General features: G+C 42.5%; 1 protein-coding gene across 1 annotated transcript in view; it reads right to left on the bottom strand.

Annotated features, from left to right (window-relative positions):
- The window catches only part of sptbn4b (spectrin, beta, non-erythrocytic 4b), a gene marked incomplete at its 5' end in the record, with an annotated part of 145,752 nt that overhangs the window by 28,533 nt on the left and 101,329 nt on the right, over positions 1-15,890 (bottom strand). Inside the window, one exon of the mRNA XM_080731518.1 lies at positions 4,608-4,871. Within this exon, the coding sequence (XP_080587644.1) occupies positions 4,608-4,871 (264 nt within the window). The remainder of the gene's footprint in view (positions 1-4,607; positions 4,872-15,890) is intronic.

Here is a 15,890-nt window from a genome sequence, read left to right as displayed (position 1 = left end):
GTCTTCCTGCACCCTTATTGTGAAGGGCTGAATGTAATAACCATGTTATTGTCTCATTGTGTGAAATATCATAATATTCAAAACAAATATTTGACTCCAATTGATTCCCCACACAGTATTGACTTGATATAGCAATAAAAAAAATATATATTACACAGCAGTTGTGGGAAAACTAAGACATTGTTCAAAAAACACAATTCCGATTTTGGTCATTTTGGAAATAGGGCAAAACATATATTTTTCTTCAATCTACTGTCTTGACACTCTAACCAAAATTGTTCTATAAACCATAATCTACAAATTGGAAGTGAAAGAAACTTTAACACACATTTGAAATTAAAACAAAAAATTACATGTACAAGGAACCCCACTAGAAAAAAAACAAAAAATTACATGTACAAGGAACCCCACTAGAAGGCAGACGTTTCTAAACCGTGCACAGCATGTTTCCGCGTTGGTTAAAATAGCTGATCTACAAGCTCACGTTGTCTCGTGGATGCGACGCGTTGTGAGCTTGCAGATCAGCTATTTTCGCCGTGCAACACACATAGGACAAAGTATAGTCAGTCAGGCTTGCGAGACGAGGAGGAGATTCACAGTGCAGCAGCAGAGTGCAGACAGCACCGCATATCGGAACGTTCACGAGATGCAGTAGGCACTGCTGCGTGCTGCTGCGTGCAGTGCCTACTATTGGAGCATGTGAATGAAAAGAGAGACGAGAGGAGCAGAGGACAGACGACCGCGGAGGCGCGGACCGCCGCATGAACGGCCGACGAACGCCGACGAACGTCGTTCACGGGCGTCAGAATGACCGCGTTCGACAATATCGTTCATCAAGCGAAAACAATTACGTTCAGTTCACGTTCGCCCAAAATATGAACGTGTTCATGAACGATCGTTCTTTGAACGCGTTCGGGTACAACACTGGTGGCTAAATATGTTTTTAAGCCCATTCCCAAGATGAAAAGTAATCTTTCATGGGCAGATGTGACATTTGGGGGCTAGTACTGTAAATAGTAATAAAGGAATCTCTGTTTGTGTCTAAAAATGCATATTTAGCTACTTGTACGCATGCCCCCGCCCACTGAAAACAAAATCGCTGAATGTGCTAAAACGATAGAAGTAAATGAAAACATTTTAACACTCAACCTTTTCTTTTCTCTAATTACAATCTAAAATATGAACCCTTGTTGTAAAAAAACAAAGTTGTCCTTTAAGAAGTACATTTTTTTTCCCCCTCCTGTAGCCAAGGTATGGCAGCTGCGCCATACCTTGCCATACCCAATTGACGCCTCTGAGAAGGAGAGGAAGAAGCAGAACGGGAGGAGGAACAGACAGACGGAGCAGAGACAACAAAGAGAAGGATCAGGGAGAGAGAGAGAGGAGGAGGACATGGCAGAGACGAGGTAGTGAGACAGACAGAAGTGAAATGAGAGAACCGGTGGCCGTGTAGAAGAAGGAAAAGATGGGTGAGTGGAACGGATGAGTAAAACAAAGAGGAAGGAATAGATTAGACATTATGAAAATGTAATTTAATCTATGGTGACAGTGGGAGCACATTGCAGTGTGCTGCTTAATTAAGGACAAATGTAACATTCAATCTTCATTGCATCTTGACAACTTGTCCGTGTAGATGAATATTCCAATGCTGTTTTTTTTAGGCGGGAGGTTAGTAACTCTTATAAGGACATAATAAGGTTAAACTCTTAAACTTGAGCAGGTTATTTTTACCAACAAGTGCAATCAATTCTGATTGATTCTATCTGACAGAGTGAACAACCTCATCAAGTGTGAAGTGAGACGACTAAGTGGGAGGAAAAATGAGGACGGCTTTTCCCTCTTGGATCACATAACATTCCTCCCCCATCTCCTCTAAGAATTCAACACTTTTAGAAGAAGAACATTACTCTGGGAATTACACTCTGGCAACTCTATAGTCCTGGGGAATTCTTTGCACTAGTTGAGCAGAGTTTCCCGAGCTTTGCTGGTTATTTTCAGCTGTCAGGTCTGGTCTGTTTTTGTCTATTCCAACTACGTATACTGCTATCCAGCCTGTAATTTTATGTTTTTTTTCCCCATTTGTTCTAATTGAATTGTTGCTGGTGGAAGCTTACAGTCAATTTGTATGTACACAGAGAATTAAAGGTCAAACTAAACTGACGATTCTAGCTTCTGGTGTCTCCAAATACAGTGGATGACTCACAGTCAAATGGCTTTTCTCCATGGCGTGAAATGTTAGTTATATGTACTGCTCAACTACCTCAGTGATCTCAATGGTTGTCCGAATAAGGTACATACATTTACCTGATTTTAATGCTGCCACATTAGTTAATTAATTCATTCAAATTAGGACGGTAAACAAAAGGGATCAGAAATGAAGTGTAGTGAAGATTACTGTACCCCTGGGCATGGATGGATGGATGGATGGATGCTGGGTAATGTAGTGAGGATGGTGCCATAAAGCAGTGCTAATGGCAGGCTGCTACTGTAAATGATGATCTAAGCAGCATGCTGTGGGAAAGGAGAATGACAGATGTCTGGTGAAATGATAAAATAATTAGAGGATGAGAATGTATGTCAACCTTATGGAAGAACATGCCAGTAGTTACACCAGCCTGCTTTTGCATGGGCAATATGTACAGTATACTGTATATCATTCCTACAACAAATTAGAACAGCCAGCAGAGGGCAAAATCATGAATGTCATTCCAAAATGAGATTTAAAAAACGGCCTTGATTTGTGGTACTAGTAGTTATAGAATGGATGTAAATGTGGCAATGACAGCACTACAATGCTTTTGAAAGGATGCCAAGCTGCCTTGTACTTATTGAAAGAAGAAGTGTGCTAAAGCGTTTGCAAGTCAACACAGCAGTCATAGCAAACAAAACAATACAGTAGGTTAGGTTGTATTAAAAGGAAATTGCTATTGTTCAACGCTAAATTTGTCTGATAATTGTATCAAATATATTAACACCTATAACCAGAACAGTAGTAATATGTTGAGGCTATTTTGATTTGAGCTTTCAAAATATAGGACAATGTCCACTAACAATATTTCTTTCTCCATAAGTCATTTTGGAATGAAACCATTAAAGAATAATGATAATAAAGCGTAAATGGGTTGGCATGAAGGCAAATGGTTTCACAGCGCCACAAAACAACCATTACATTAAAAATGTATGCTTGCAAGAATATCCAAATGAACAGCTGAGCTGAAATCAAGGCCTTCCAAGCAAATGACAAGAGTCATTGTCGCTGGTATCATCCAACATGATGTCGTGTTCAAACAGTAATGAGGTGACACCATAACAATGTAAACAGTGAGTCATTTTTAACTGGCTGAGCACTAAAGGAACAAAGCATGTTAGTCAGAGCCTAAAGCATCTATCAGAGTCCAGGGTGAAGAGCTATTCACTTCACCGCGTTGTAGTTTCCTAGCTATCACCTAGGCTTTGTTATGTATTTTTAGGTGATAGCTAAAAAACTACACCGCCGTGAAGTGAATAGCTCTTCACCCTGGACTCTGATAGAGGCTTTAGAGGCAGGCCTGTATACCGTTGCTGTCGGGTGTAAACCTGGTACTGTACGTCCAAAACAGTTCTTTTATTATTATTTATTATTTATTATTTAAAAAGCATTTTAAGGGACGCCCGCTGGCCTACTGGTCCAGGCGCATACCACTTGGGCGTTGCCACATAGGCATGGATGATTCCCGATCCGGACGACCTTTGCCGCATGTCACTCCCCATCTCTCCCCCCAGTCTACTGTCTTATCAATAAAGGCACAAAAGCCCCAAAACAAATCTTAAAAAGATTATAATAATAATAATAATAAAATAGGGAAAATAGTCACATTTCCATGTGTTGTGACTTGTGAGCTTTTCGATCAGCTATTTTCACTATTTTTGTATGATGAAGTACGGAATGAATTCCTCCCACAAAAAAAAAAGACCTAAATATGAAAATATCAGGTTTCTGCCCAACAGCAACATATTCTGACTCGTAACAATCGTCACAACAGTCCATAAACGGAGAAGTAACACACACTGTAAAATCCTGAGTGTTCATTTCACTCTGAGAGTGTGCATTCGCTTACATTTGTACCTCATCACAGTTACAAATGGATCAATTAACACTTAACTTACACTTACTCACACTGATAGGCCACTGCAGCAAGCAAAATGATCGCCTCTTATCGTGAAGCGGTGCCATTCCAATAATAACCTCTAAGTATCAAGTACCCTAATAGTAACTAGAATTAGAGTACGAATAAATAGTGCAGGGGTCGTCATTTAGTTTGAGAAGGAAGGATGCAACAACTTTTATTTTTCGTAATGCTCAACACAATACAGGCTCGCAACGCGTCGCAACGCGTCGCAACGCGACGCGTTGTGAGCTTGTAGATCGGCTATTTTCAGCACGCAACACTGGAGAGCAACCAAACATAAATTGTCAATATATTTAGTCTTAGTTTTAGTCATCACAGCTTAGTTTTTATTTAGTTTTCGTCAGTGAAAAAAACGTAGTCGACAAACATTTTTCGTCATAATTCTAGTCGACGAAATCAACACTGGTCTGCATCCAGGTAAGTGAAACCAAGGGTCACCTGTAGCTTCTTGAGCTGCTTGTTGACGGTGGTGAGGTCCCGTCCCTGGTCCACGTAGCACAGCTGTCCTTCCAGCTGGCCCAGCCGCTGGTCCAGACTGCTGTAGCTCTGCACCAGCAGGTCGGCCCGGTTGGCCTCAAACAGGCCCCGCGCCCGGGCCTGCGTGGTGCTCTCCAGGTCCTGCCAGCACTCTCGGATCTCCCCCAGCTTCCTCCGCACCACCGGACTGAGCTCAGGCTTCTCCTGGATCAACTGTTGCCCCTCCTGGATGGATGTTGGATCGGGAGCAAAGAGAAGGGTACAAGACATGTTAAGATGGCATAACTAGGGCTGCGAATCTTTGGGTATCCGACGATTCGATTCAGAATCGATTCTTGGGGTCACGATTCACGATTCTTTTAGATTCTTTCAAATCCAAACGATTCGAATTCAGAAACGATTATTTTCCGATTTAAAAACAATTCTCGATTCAAAACGATTCTCTACTCAAAACAATTCTCTTTTCAATTCATAATATATCAGGATCTACTCCAGTCTTCTGGCATGAAAGCAGAGTACTTACATAGCTAGATAGTATTTACATAGCTTTTATAATTGTAAAGGTTTTATCAAATTGCAATAATGGAAACAAACAAAGGTAAATCCAAGACAACATGTCTGATTTATTCATGCGTGCACACATTCTTTTAACTTTTACAAACACAACATAATATCTAATAAATTATCGTAATAAAAAGAAATCTGAATCTTACCATGTTATAAACACGATTCGAATTCGAATTGATTTTTTCTTGCACCCCTAGGCATAACGGTAACACCAGGGACGTGCAGAGAAAGTTAGAGAGGCAGAAGCGGAAAACTCTAAAAGGGCCTTTTGGTGAAAACATAGCAGACAGTTGTGAGCTTGGAGGTCGGCTATTTTCGATGCTTGATTCCCACACATTTCTTGATTTCATCATAAGATGCTGCATTCAAGTTCAGGAGAGTTTGGACAAGGCAATTCTCTTGAATGCTGCCTTCAGGTATGGCATGGAAAGTGGGCATATGCGTTTCTTCCACCATAGCAAAAACTGCATTCATGGTCTGGAGAGGGCACTTTTTACAGATGGATAAAGGGGCAGGGGCTCGATGTCTACTGTATGTGTGCACGTGCCTGGAGGATTTAGGACAGTCACTGCACATTCAAAGAGGATCATCGTTACATAATAAGAAGCAATACAAATTCTTCAGACAAACGTATTTGGCATTTTGACGACTCTGTAGGGTTAGGTACCAAAACATGGGCTACATACGACTGGTATCATCCCCTCAAAAATCACCACACTAATAAGAGCTACCGAAAACAGATTGAGACACCTTTAACCCTGTGACAGTCAGACATGTACGCAAGGGAAACAAATATCACCACAGGGCACAACGCAGAGGGGAGTGTGAGAAAAGCTCAGTGATGGGGGGAAGTAAGAGTGTGGTTGGGGGTGGGGGACGGCTGGTTGGTTGTGATATCGCTGCTGTGGGGTGGAACCCTGGTATGTCCACAACCATTCCCTTTTTTAAATTATCATTGTGGAAAACAATTTCAAATCGTGATATTATAGATCTTCTTTTTTCACTACTTTAGTGAAACACTCTCGTATGATGAAGTAGAACATTCAGTCACGTTTTTTTAATGGAGATGTAAGCAATTTACCCCGAGTGAGAGGACATTATGCTCTCATAATGTCCGCAGTGAGGGTGTTATCGGACGAGGCGCAGCCGAGTCCGATAACACCCTCACTCAGGACATTATGAGAGCATAATGTCCGACCCCGAGTGGTAAATAGCTTTTCTACCACTTTTTCCCGTATACATGAAAGAAAACACATAGTTGTAACTTGCAAGGATCTTAAGTTACAATCATTATTGCCTATAAAACTTCCACGAGACAGCAGATAGTTCCACAAACAACATCTTCTACTCACCAACAGATGGCGCCAACTCCATACTAATCCATGCGTCTAGCTTACAGCTAAGCTAACGTCAGTTAGAAGTACCGTTCCGGCCGTAAATAGAGGCTGTTTGCTTCCAGAAAGGCATAGGTTCAGAGAAAAGGGGCTTTAAAGTTGGCGGATTGCATTGGATCCAAATAAATCGGCGACTATAGCATGCACGTTAGTAAACATAGGACCGTTGCCACCGTCATTTGTTGGTTGGGGGAAAGGTGTTCCGACTACCTCCTGAAGTCCCCGGATGTACACTGAGGTGCATTGATCTCGGACAAGTCCTCATACAACTTTGCGGCAGTTGTTTTGTCATAACCTCCGGAATTTAGCCAATCAGAATCCAGTATTTGAACACGTGACTAGAAAAAGTGGTAGAAACAAGGTTTCTACCCGACAGCAACGGTGTGATGGAGAGGCTGAAGAGCAGAGGGAGGACAGATGGAGAGGTTGGATGTACAGAGAGGTTGAGACACAGAAACAGCCATGGAATCTAGCATTACCTATAGCTCTTATTTTGAAGAGCTCTGTTTTTTTTCCATTATTTTCTTATCACAATCAAGCATCTATACTGGAGCAATTGGTGGCAAACCTAAACCAGAATGTTTAGCTACATATTCTCACAAACACCTCTCACAAACATAGCCACCACGTCGAACAAACGTGAAAATTTACAACTGTCCACATTTTAAACATGCCACTCTTTGAACCGCATTTATTTCAATTTAACAACATCTCGCCTCATGCAGAGCAGCCAGTCCTGACATAGAATTCTGAACATTCTGGCCAGTGCTGAAACGTCAAAATGATCATCAGGGTATCAAGTTACAGAGGGAGGGAGGGGGAGGGAGGGGGGAGAGGAGCTGAGCAGAGTAGAGTATCGAATTACAACAGAGGGGGGTGTGTGTGTGTGTGTGTGTGTGTGTGTGTGTGTGTGTGTGTGTGTGTGTGTGTGTGTGTGTGTGTGTGTGTGTGTGTGTGCGTGCGTGCGTGCGTGCGTGCGCGCGCGTGTGTGTGCGCAAGCGTTTTTTTTCCCCAAAAAATTTTTTTTTTCAATTTTTTTTGTTTCAAAATTTTTTCAAAAAACTTTTTTTTTTCAAAAAACTTTTTTTTTTTCAAAAAACTTTTTTTTTTTTCTCAAAAAACTTTTTTTTCTCAAAAAACTTTTTTTTCTCAAAAAAAGAATTACCCATATTTGGCCATTACACACACCACACTGCCACAACATGGCGGTGAAGGCCGCGCAGCGGCCTGAACTCTAGACTTTTGCGGCCCAAAGGGCCGCAAACTTCTAGTATAATACATTCGTACTGTAATTGTCTGTCTGTGATGTTTTTTAAATGAAAAACAACAGATAAAGACAAGATAATAGAACTGGTCTGAAAAGTCACCTTCAGATGGCTGCTACTCGAGACTTGTAAATAGACTAAGCCCCCTTATGTTTTTTCCCCCCCTCTTATTTCCTATTTTCTGTTTTTGTAATTGATGTTATACTATGCAAAGTACTCTGTTTTATCCGTCTGTCTTTCAATGTTATATGAGATACATAAAGTGGTTCCTGTATAAATAAGCCATGAAGCTTACTAGGATTTCCTTTTAGTTGACCAGTGATTTGTGCTGTCCTTTTTCCTATTGCAAACTTCTAATAAATGTGTCAATCAATCAATCAAAACACCATATCAAGTCACTAATGCAGCAACATCCACCATAAGAAGTGAATAGTGAACAATCAAGGGAACATTAACTGACCATAGATGGTATGAAAGACCTACAAAATGACTAAGATACAAATTCCACTTCAAATCTTCAAATCTATCCACCTGGTTAGTTATACATCCCAAAAAGACCCATTTCTCTAAAGCAGCCACAGTTCCAAGCTGAGAGAACCACACATGTGCGGGAGGTAAATCCACGTGTCTCATTTATGTATTTACAATTTGAAATGAGAGCACAGCACACATCCATCCAATCAATGCATACACGCACGCACGCACGCACGCACGCACACGCGCGCAGGTGCTCTGCATATCCAGGTCAGCTGCCTCTGGCAGTAAGCCACTAGCATCTCTGTAGGATCAGGGGTGTGTGGAAGGGATCCATTAGGGGAGGTTATGTGTGCACGTCCAAAATCTAGACCAGAGGAGAGACACTGATGACAAGTGTATGCTTCACCCACACCAGCTGGACAAAACACCAGAGCAGTGTTTACTCAAAGTAGGGTCTGGGGACCCCCAGGGGTATTTGAACCAGGGGATCCCTAAAGTAACTAAATTAGGAACAGTTTAACCACTCAAGCCTAATTTCTATAATAGCAAAAACTAGCCAAGCTCACAACCTGTTGCGATGTGACACATTGTGAGTAGATCTGCTATTTTCACTATTTCTTTACTTATACAATAATTCCACCAGCTAGAAGGTAGTCTAATGGGAGAATGTATGAAGGAGCATAGGTTTATCTCTCCCCACCTAGTATACAGTAGTAGTTGTAGAATTCTGTAAAAATATAACAACCAGTAAGACTCCCTAATCGGGAGATAAGCGACCAGCAGGTTGCATACACAAACTTTAGAAGTCAATCGTAGCGAATCAGGAGGGAATATGGGAAATGGTACAGATCCATGTTGATGACATGACATTAGAGAACCTGTGTAGCGCTTTGCGTGATTTTAGGCCAAAATCTGTAGGAGCAGTGTCCAAAAAATCGGCCCTATAGCTTCTCTTATGGGGGTCCCTGGCATCAAATCTTTTCAAATGTGGTTCCACGGCCTAACACATGAATTCAGGGGTCCTTGACATGACCATGTTCGAGAAACACTAGAACTAGAACACACACAAAACGGGTACATTACTCGAACATGTGGGTTGATATCTTCATTCATAATTGTTTTGCAGCAATGCATATGGTGTTTTCAGCATTTAGGCCTAAATGTGGGCAAGTAAGATTAGTAAAACGAAATACCTTGAAGTGAGTTTATAGGTTCTGCTGCCGGGATATGATATGTGTGTTGGTTGGTGTGTGTGCAAAGAGATTAGACGTAAGCATATTCCCAAATGCCTCCTAAATCCCCCTCCCCTCTCTGCGTCTTTCGCTCTTTCTTCCATATCTCAACCCCCCTTTCTGTGCCTCATCCAATTCTCCCCCCAGTGCCTCTGTACACCTGCTCTCTCCTTCTCTTCTTCCCATCCCCCACTACCAAAACATAGAGACCTACCCCCATCCAACTGGTAATTGACCCAGTCCAACAGTCTCTCTCTGTTTATACATTTGGAAGACAGCGACTGTGTGTGTAAAATTATCAAGACTATATTTCTCTGTGTGTGAAACGGAGCAAATAAAAACAACAACAACAGGGTGTATGTGTGTGTGTGCGTGCGTGTGTGTGTGTGTGTGTGTGTGTGTGTGTGTGTGTGTGTGTGTGTGTGTGTGTGTGTGTGTGTGTGTGTGTGTGTGTGTGTGTGTGTGTGTGTGTGTGTGTGTGTGTGTGTGTGTGTGTGTGTGTGTGCGCGCGCGCGTGCGTGTGTATGTGTGCATGTGCGTGCGTGTGCATGTGCGTGTCAGACCATCTGACAGCAGTGCCTAGAGATAATGTCCTCTCTCCAAGGGCAAACACTAGGTCATTATAAGTTCTTATGTGTACCTCCGGACCAAGACATGAAACCACAGGATCAAGATATAAATGTCAACCTGGAGTGGGATTCAATATCTTAAAAATACAGAATTTAAGTCATATTGCAGCTGAGTCTGCCATACCGTGTAGATGTTATATCATCCCACTGACTATGTAGTGTATTACTTCTATAGGACTGTCATCACACTGCATATTGTTTTCACGACTATCTACACAAAGCATTTCTGAAATGAGACCACAGAGAGACCACAGAGAGAGATCACTTATGGCGACCGTAGGTCGTAGTTAACTATGGAAACCGTCACATCTTGTCAGTAACGTCAGCAACGCCTGTCTCAATGTCTATAGCTGACCTATGACATCACATTGCTGTGACATCACATTGTGACATCACACTCCGTCCTTGTCCCTTGTATGCCCATACATAGACATATAAAGGTAGACGCCTCCTCCGGCTCTGGGGCGTTGGTAAAAGAGGACTGGCAAGCTTCCGGAATTCTGAAGGACGCTTCCTTGGGTGTCACAGAAAGGGACGCTCGGTAGGCCAATCAGATGCGGGACTGGCGCTGGACTGGCGGGACTCCTTCTTTCCCACTGCAGAGGGCAGAGTCGGGCAGAGTGCCTTCCACAGTTCCACACTTCCGCCAGTCCTGTTTTACCAGTCGCCCCAATGAACAGCAGCGGCGGAGGAGGTATCTAGATTTTTATATCTGTGTGCCCATATATGGAGATCCCTGATCATCAATATAAGCCCATAGCTTGGAATACCATGGACATATTGTGTGAGTCTCATGTGGTCTACAACATCTATCTATGATGTCAGTCATATCCATATTTGGGAACATATTTTGGCCACATTTTGTCCAACTTAAACAACCAACCGCAACTCGAATCACACGCAAATGAATTCCATCCTGGGCGAATTCCGTCCTGCGAGACCTTAGGCGTCTTACTGGTATCTCTATGTATCTACTCTTAATCAAAAGAATCAAAACAACTGTAAAATCAAAACAACCTACTAACTAAATGATAGTGGGTCACATGCTGTAGGTTTTAAGAATCTATGCAGCATGTTGTAATGGAGTCATTCTGCATATTGATCTCCCATGTCAGTGTGCTACACCAGCTCTCATTATGGAATAACAATATGTCCCACTTCTTGCTAGTGAACATGCTGTTTCCTACGCTGAGGGCAGTGTGGGCTTGTGTGACTATAGAATATCAACATTATTGGTATGGCTTTAAGATTCTAACAGAATACCAAATCAGACTAAAATATCAACGTTTGAATATTCTAACAGAATACCCAATCAGACAAAATTGTCAGATTCCAGAATATCAGATGAACACTGAATATCGTATTTGAGGGTAGACATGTGACCAGAACGTAGATTTGGAACGTGCCATTGGAATGCTTTATTGCGGCCGTAGGTCGCAGTTTAGTATCAAAACCTCCACCGGCCGTCCGTCGGTCGGTCGGTCGGTCACACGTCACACGTCACACCTTTGCCCTGCTCATATCTCCGCATCAGTATGACATCACACCACATGTGTACACAAACCTTTGTGTACGTTGCTGTGGCAACAGTCTGTTGATGATGGTCTGTGTATGATGGTCTGTGTATAACCACTCATACACTAGGCGTGTGAGCACATTCCGTTTTTTATATTGTGTTACTCGTTTTGTTTTAACTTTCTTTTAGCCTCGTTACCCTCTTGCCTTTGGCCAGGCCGTAGATGTAAATAAGAATAATCGCGGCTGTTACCATGGCGGAGGTATCAGTGATGTCATAGTAGGATTTAAGACGTATCAGTGATGTCAGTCATCTCCAAATTTGGGCACTGCTTCAGTTCTTTACTGCCCTTGTAGGGCAGTGGAATTCCTGGTCCTGTATCTGAACCTATCTGAGCGTTAGCGAGACCTTGCTAACGCTCTGGACCAGAGCTACAGTATGTTTCAGCATGCATATCAGAAAGACAGATATTCGGTTGTTTATTATGTAGGATGAGTTTACCACCATGAGTACCACAAGAAAACTAATCTTATAGCCCATATCCCCGCCCAACACAATAGTACATCCCTACTGCTAACGGGTCGTTTAAGCTTAGCTGTGAGCCTAAGTCGCACACGGTAAACAGCAGATATACAAGCTCACTACACATCACAGCGGTACATGTTGTGAGCATGTCGATCTGCCATTTTCAGTGCAGTGCGCAACACCGCCGCACAACCAAGTATAACGGGCCGTTTAACAGTAACAGATGGACCATGAAGCCATCCGTCCGCATGTTGTTGGCCTGACTACATCCACAACAGACATCTGTTACTGGGCTTCATCTACTGACACTCTGCTGGGGCAGGATGGGGACACAACAGCGACTGTGTCAATATTTACACCGTATGTAAAGCTGGGTAGTGGGTACACAGTACACACACTACTAGAGGCTTTTCCACCAACAGACACATTCAGCCAATCTTTTATATTTGAATCATAAGAATGAGCACACCAGGCAATTCAGATGCAGGACCACCACACACTTGGAGATCACATTAAATGATTTCGGGGTGTAAAACCTTTGATGACCAAACGTGACTTCAGAGCAAAACTATATTTCTCCCTATGAAATATCGAAATCTAAAGTGTTGAATTTCACGCAACCAAACATTTTGTCTGTCTGTCACTTTTAGACAGTTAAAAATGTGTACCTCCATAGCACTTCACGGACAAAGAAAACATGGGAGCTCCCTCTTTGCACTTTGTAGTGGAGGTGCTTCGTTAAGTGGCGATTCACGTCGTCTATCACAAGCCATAGGCCATAGACTCAGCTCACTATATTCCATAGCCCGGAGGAACAATTGATCTGCAATTCTCGGCTAGTTAGTTGTTTGGCCAACGAGGATGGACTACTAGACTAACAGGGAGGATTACCCTATTGACGCCTATCCAAATCAAGATCTCCAAAAGTCTCTTCTTAGGTTCTTTGTGCAGATCCAACATCAAAAACGTGTTGAAAACATTTACACAGCAGGGGTACTGTCAGGAGCAAGCTTGAGCACTGAGCCCAGTGCCCACGCAGAGCGCTGCGAAGCCTCTTCTGCCGACTCAGCGCCGTTTGAGCTGCATACTGATAGGTCGAGAACAGTAGATGGTAATTCCCTCGGCGTCATCGTGGTTGACGTGAAAGGGCACTCATAATGTCAGCATCGGACTGGAAACCTAAAGCCCAATTTATACTGTTTGAGCCCAGCTCTGTACTAAACTAGACACTATTGAAGCCATGAGCCATGAGGCACGGCTTGGCACACACATTATACATTAGGCTTAACCACATAAACCCCAGCATCCGTATTGTGGGGAAAGCTTTCGTTGAAGAAAAAAGCATACAGACAAGCTCACAAAAGGGCCTTTTCCACCAAAAGAACCTTGGTTCCAGAACCAGTGCCAGTTCAACTGTCTTGGAACCTTGGTTTGTTCGTGTGAACCGGCTTGTGTTTCCACCAGATTGAACCATGATTGAACCAGAGGAACCAAGGATTTTGTGGTTCCTGTTCGGAACCAACTTTTACGGTTCGGTAACCAACTCCGGTTCTCGGTGGAAACGCACACCTCTGGTTCATCCCATAGGCGGGAGAAAGAACCAGAACCGGTTCTTTGCCGGTGGAAAAGGCCCCAGAGTGAGCAAAAGCTTTCCCCAAAATAACACTTATGGAGCAAGCGGTAAAATACAGTATGACACCTTGGTAGGGAGAACCGCCTGAATGTATAGGAATTAGTATTGCTAAAAAGTCTTTGACCCATCACATCTCTTGACCAAAACTATATAATGCAGGGGTCTTCAACAGGGGGTCCGGGACCCCTAGGGGGTCCTCAGAGTTACTACAGGGGGGCCACCAAATCTTTGTGATAGGATCATTCTTTTAAATTAACAACTTGAACCCTCGCATCTCTATTCTGAGGAGAACTTTAGCCAAAAATAGCAGATCTACCAGCTCTCAACGCCTCGCAGTGCGAGGCGTTTAGAGCTTGTAGATCGGCTATTTTCGGCAAATAGGTTTGGTGAAGAGGTCAAAAAGAGCAGACCAAGTACAGAGTGAAAGGACAAGTTAAAGGCCCAGTTCACCTCTGGGACAACCAGATCTTATTTTTTATTTTATTTTTATTTTATGCATTTTGCATCATATGATGCAAAATGCATCACTAGTCATGCTGAAATACTAAAATATCTCAAAACACAGATTGAACACAAAAAAATAACTCAGGGTTGTGTTGATCGTGTCCCAAACAACAATAAAATAAGATCTGGTTGTCCCAGAGGTGAATTGAGCCTTTAACTAAAAACATGAATCCAACATAGATTGATGACAGTGCTGTCAAACAAGTCTATGAATCTATCTATGAAATCGATGAAAATCTGCATCACACGTTTATACAATATGTAGAGGGGGTCCCTGCTTCATCTCTCTCTCTCTCTCTCTCAGGTAAGGGGTCCCTGGCCTGAAAACGTTGACGATCCCTGATATAATGAATAATCCAATAAGTAAAATTTTATTTGTAAAGCTATGGAGTAGGTTAAAGCTAGCTGTTGTATCCAGCACACACAACGTCTAACCACTTCTGCACAATGCGATTGTAAACAGGCTGTGAAGGCTGAGAAGGTGAGAGTATCATTGTCAGACGTATTTGGGTCAGGTTCAGTAAGTGCAGATACAGACTGAGTCAGCCACACTAAGCTAAACAGAAAGGTAAGCTAAAAATCACACCCGTGTGAAGTGGAGCTGTGTGTGTGTGTGTGTGTGTGTGTGTGTGTGTGTGTGTGTGTGTGTGTGTGGATCATGTGTACCGATTTTTGTGACATTTGAAGAAAATATGTAGGAAAAGGAGCAAAAAGTGTGTTTTGGAGAAAATTCAAGATGGCGGAAAATCTATCATGGCGCAAATGGGCGTGGCCTATATGGGGAGATGCGTCATGACCCAAGGAATCCAGGGAAAAAATATTTTTAATTTTCCGACCTACGGTTCAAGAGTTACAGGCCAAAACGTAAAGTGGGGTGTTATGGCGCCACCATGCGGCCAAATGACACAATTATTTTTTATTTAATCCTTGAAATCATTATGAACCTCCTCTCCAAGTCTTGAAACTCTAGCCCCTATGGTTTGCGAGAGACAAATAATTGAATGTGAGTTTTTGCGATTCCCATTATAAGTCAATGGGGAAAATTAATTCACTAATAAATTAATATCAATTAAACTATTGAACCTTTCTCTTAGCAAGTTACTAGCCGACGATTCCCGAGTAAGCCGGTCGATTTGACATATGGCGCGAGTGTGTGGTGGCAAAACTGTGGGACTAGTAGCGTGCCGAAGTTTAGGAAGTTCAGGCTACATACAGACACACACACACACACACACACACACACACACACACAGACCCACAAAGCTACGTATAGGGAGCCTGTGTTTCACACAGCTCCAAAAAAAGAACTACACTCGCTATAAGCTAAAGAAAAGTTACATATTTCATCAATCAAACAAGCAACTGATCAAACTAACTTAATCATACAATGACACATTTCTTCTTTTTAACGATTCCTTTCTATAACTTAGGCCAGTGTTTCTCAACCTTTTTTCTGCATGGGCACACTTTTAATGTCCCAAGAATCCATGGTGCACACCAAC

This window comes from Nannobrachium achirus (genome assembly GCF_963921795.1).
Source record: "Nannobrachium achirus genome assembly, chromosome: 8".
Classification (NCBI taxonomy): domain Eukaryota; kingdom Metazoa; phylum Chordata; class Actinopteri; order Myctophiformes; family Myctophidae; genus Nannobrachium; species Nannobrachium achirus.
Note: the sequence above shows the minus strand (reverse complement) of the source record. Positions and strands in the feature narration are given on the sequence as shown.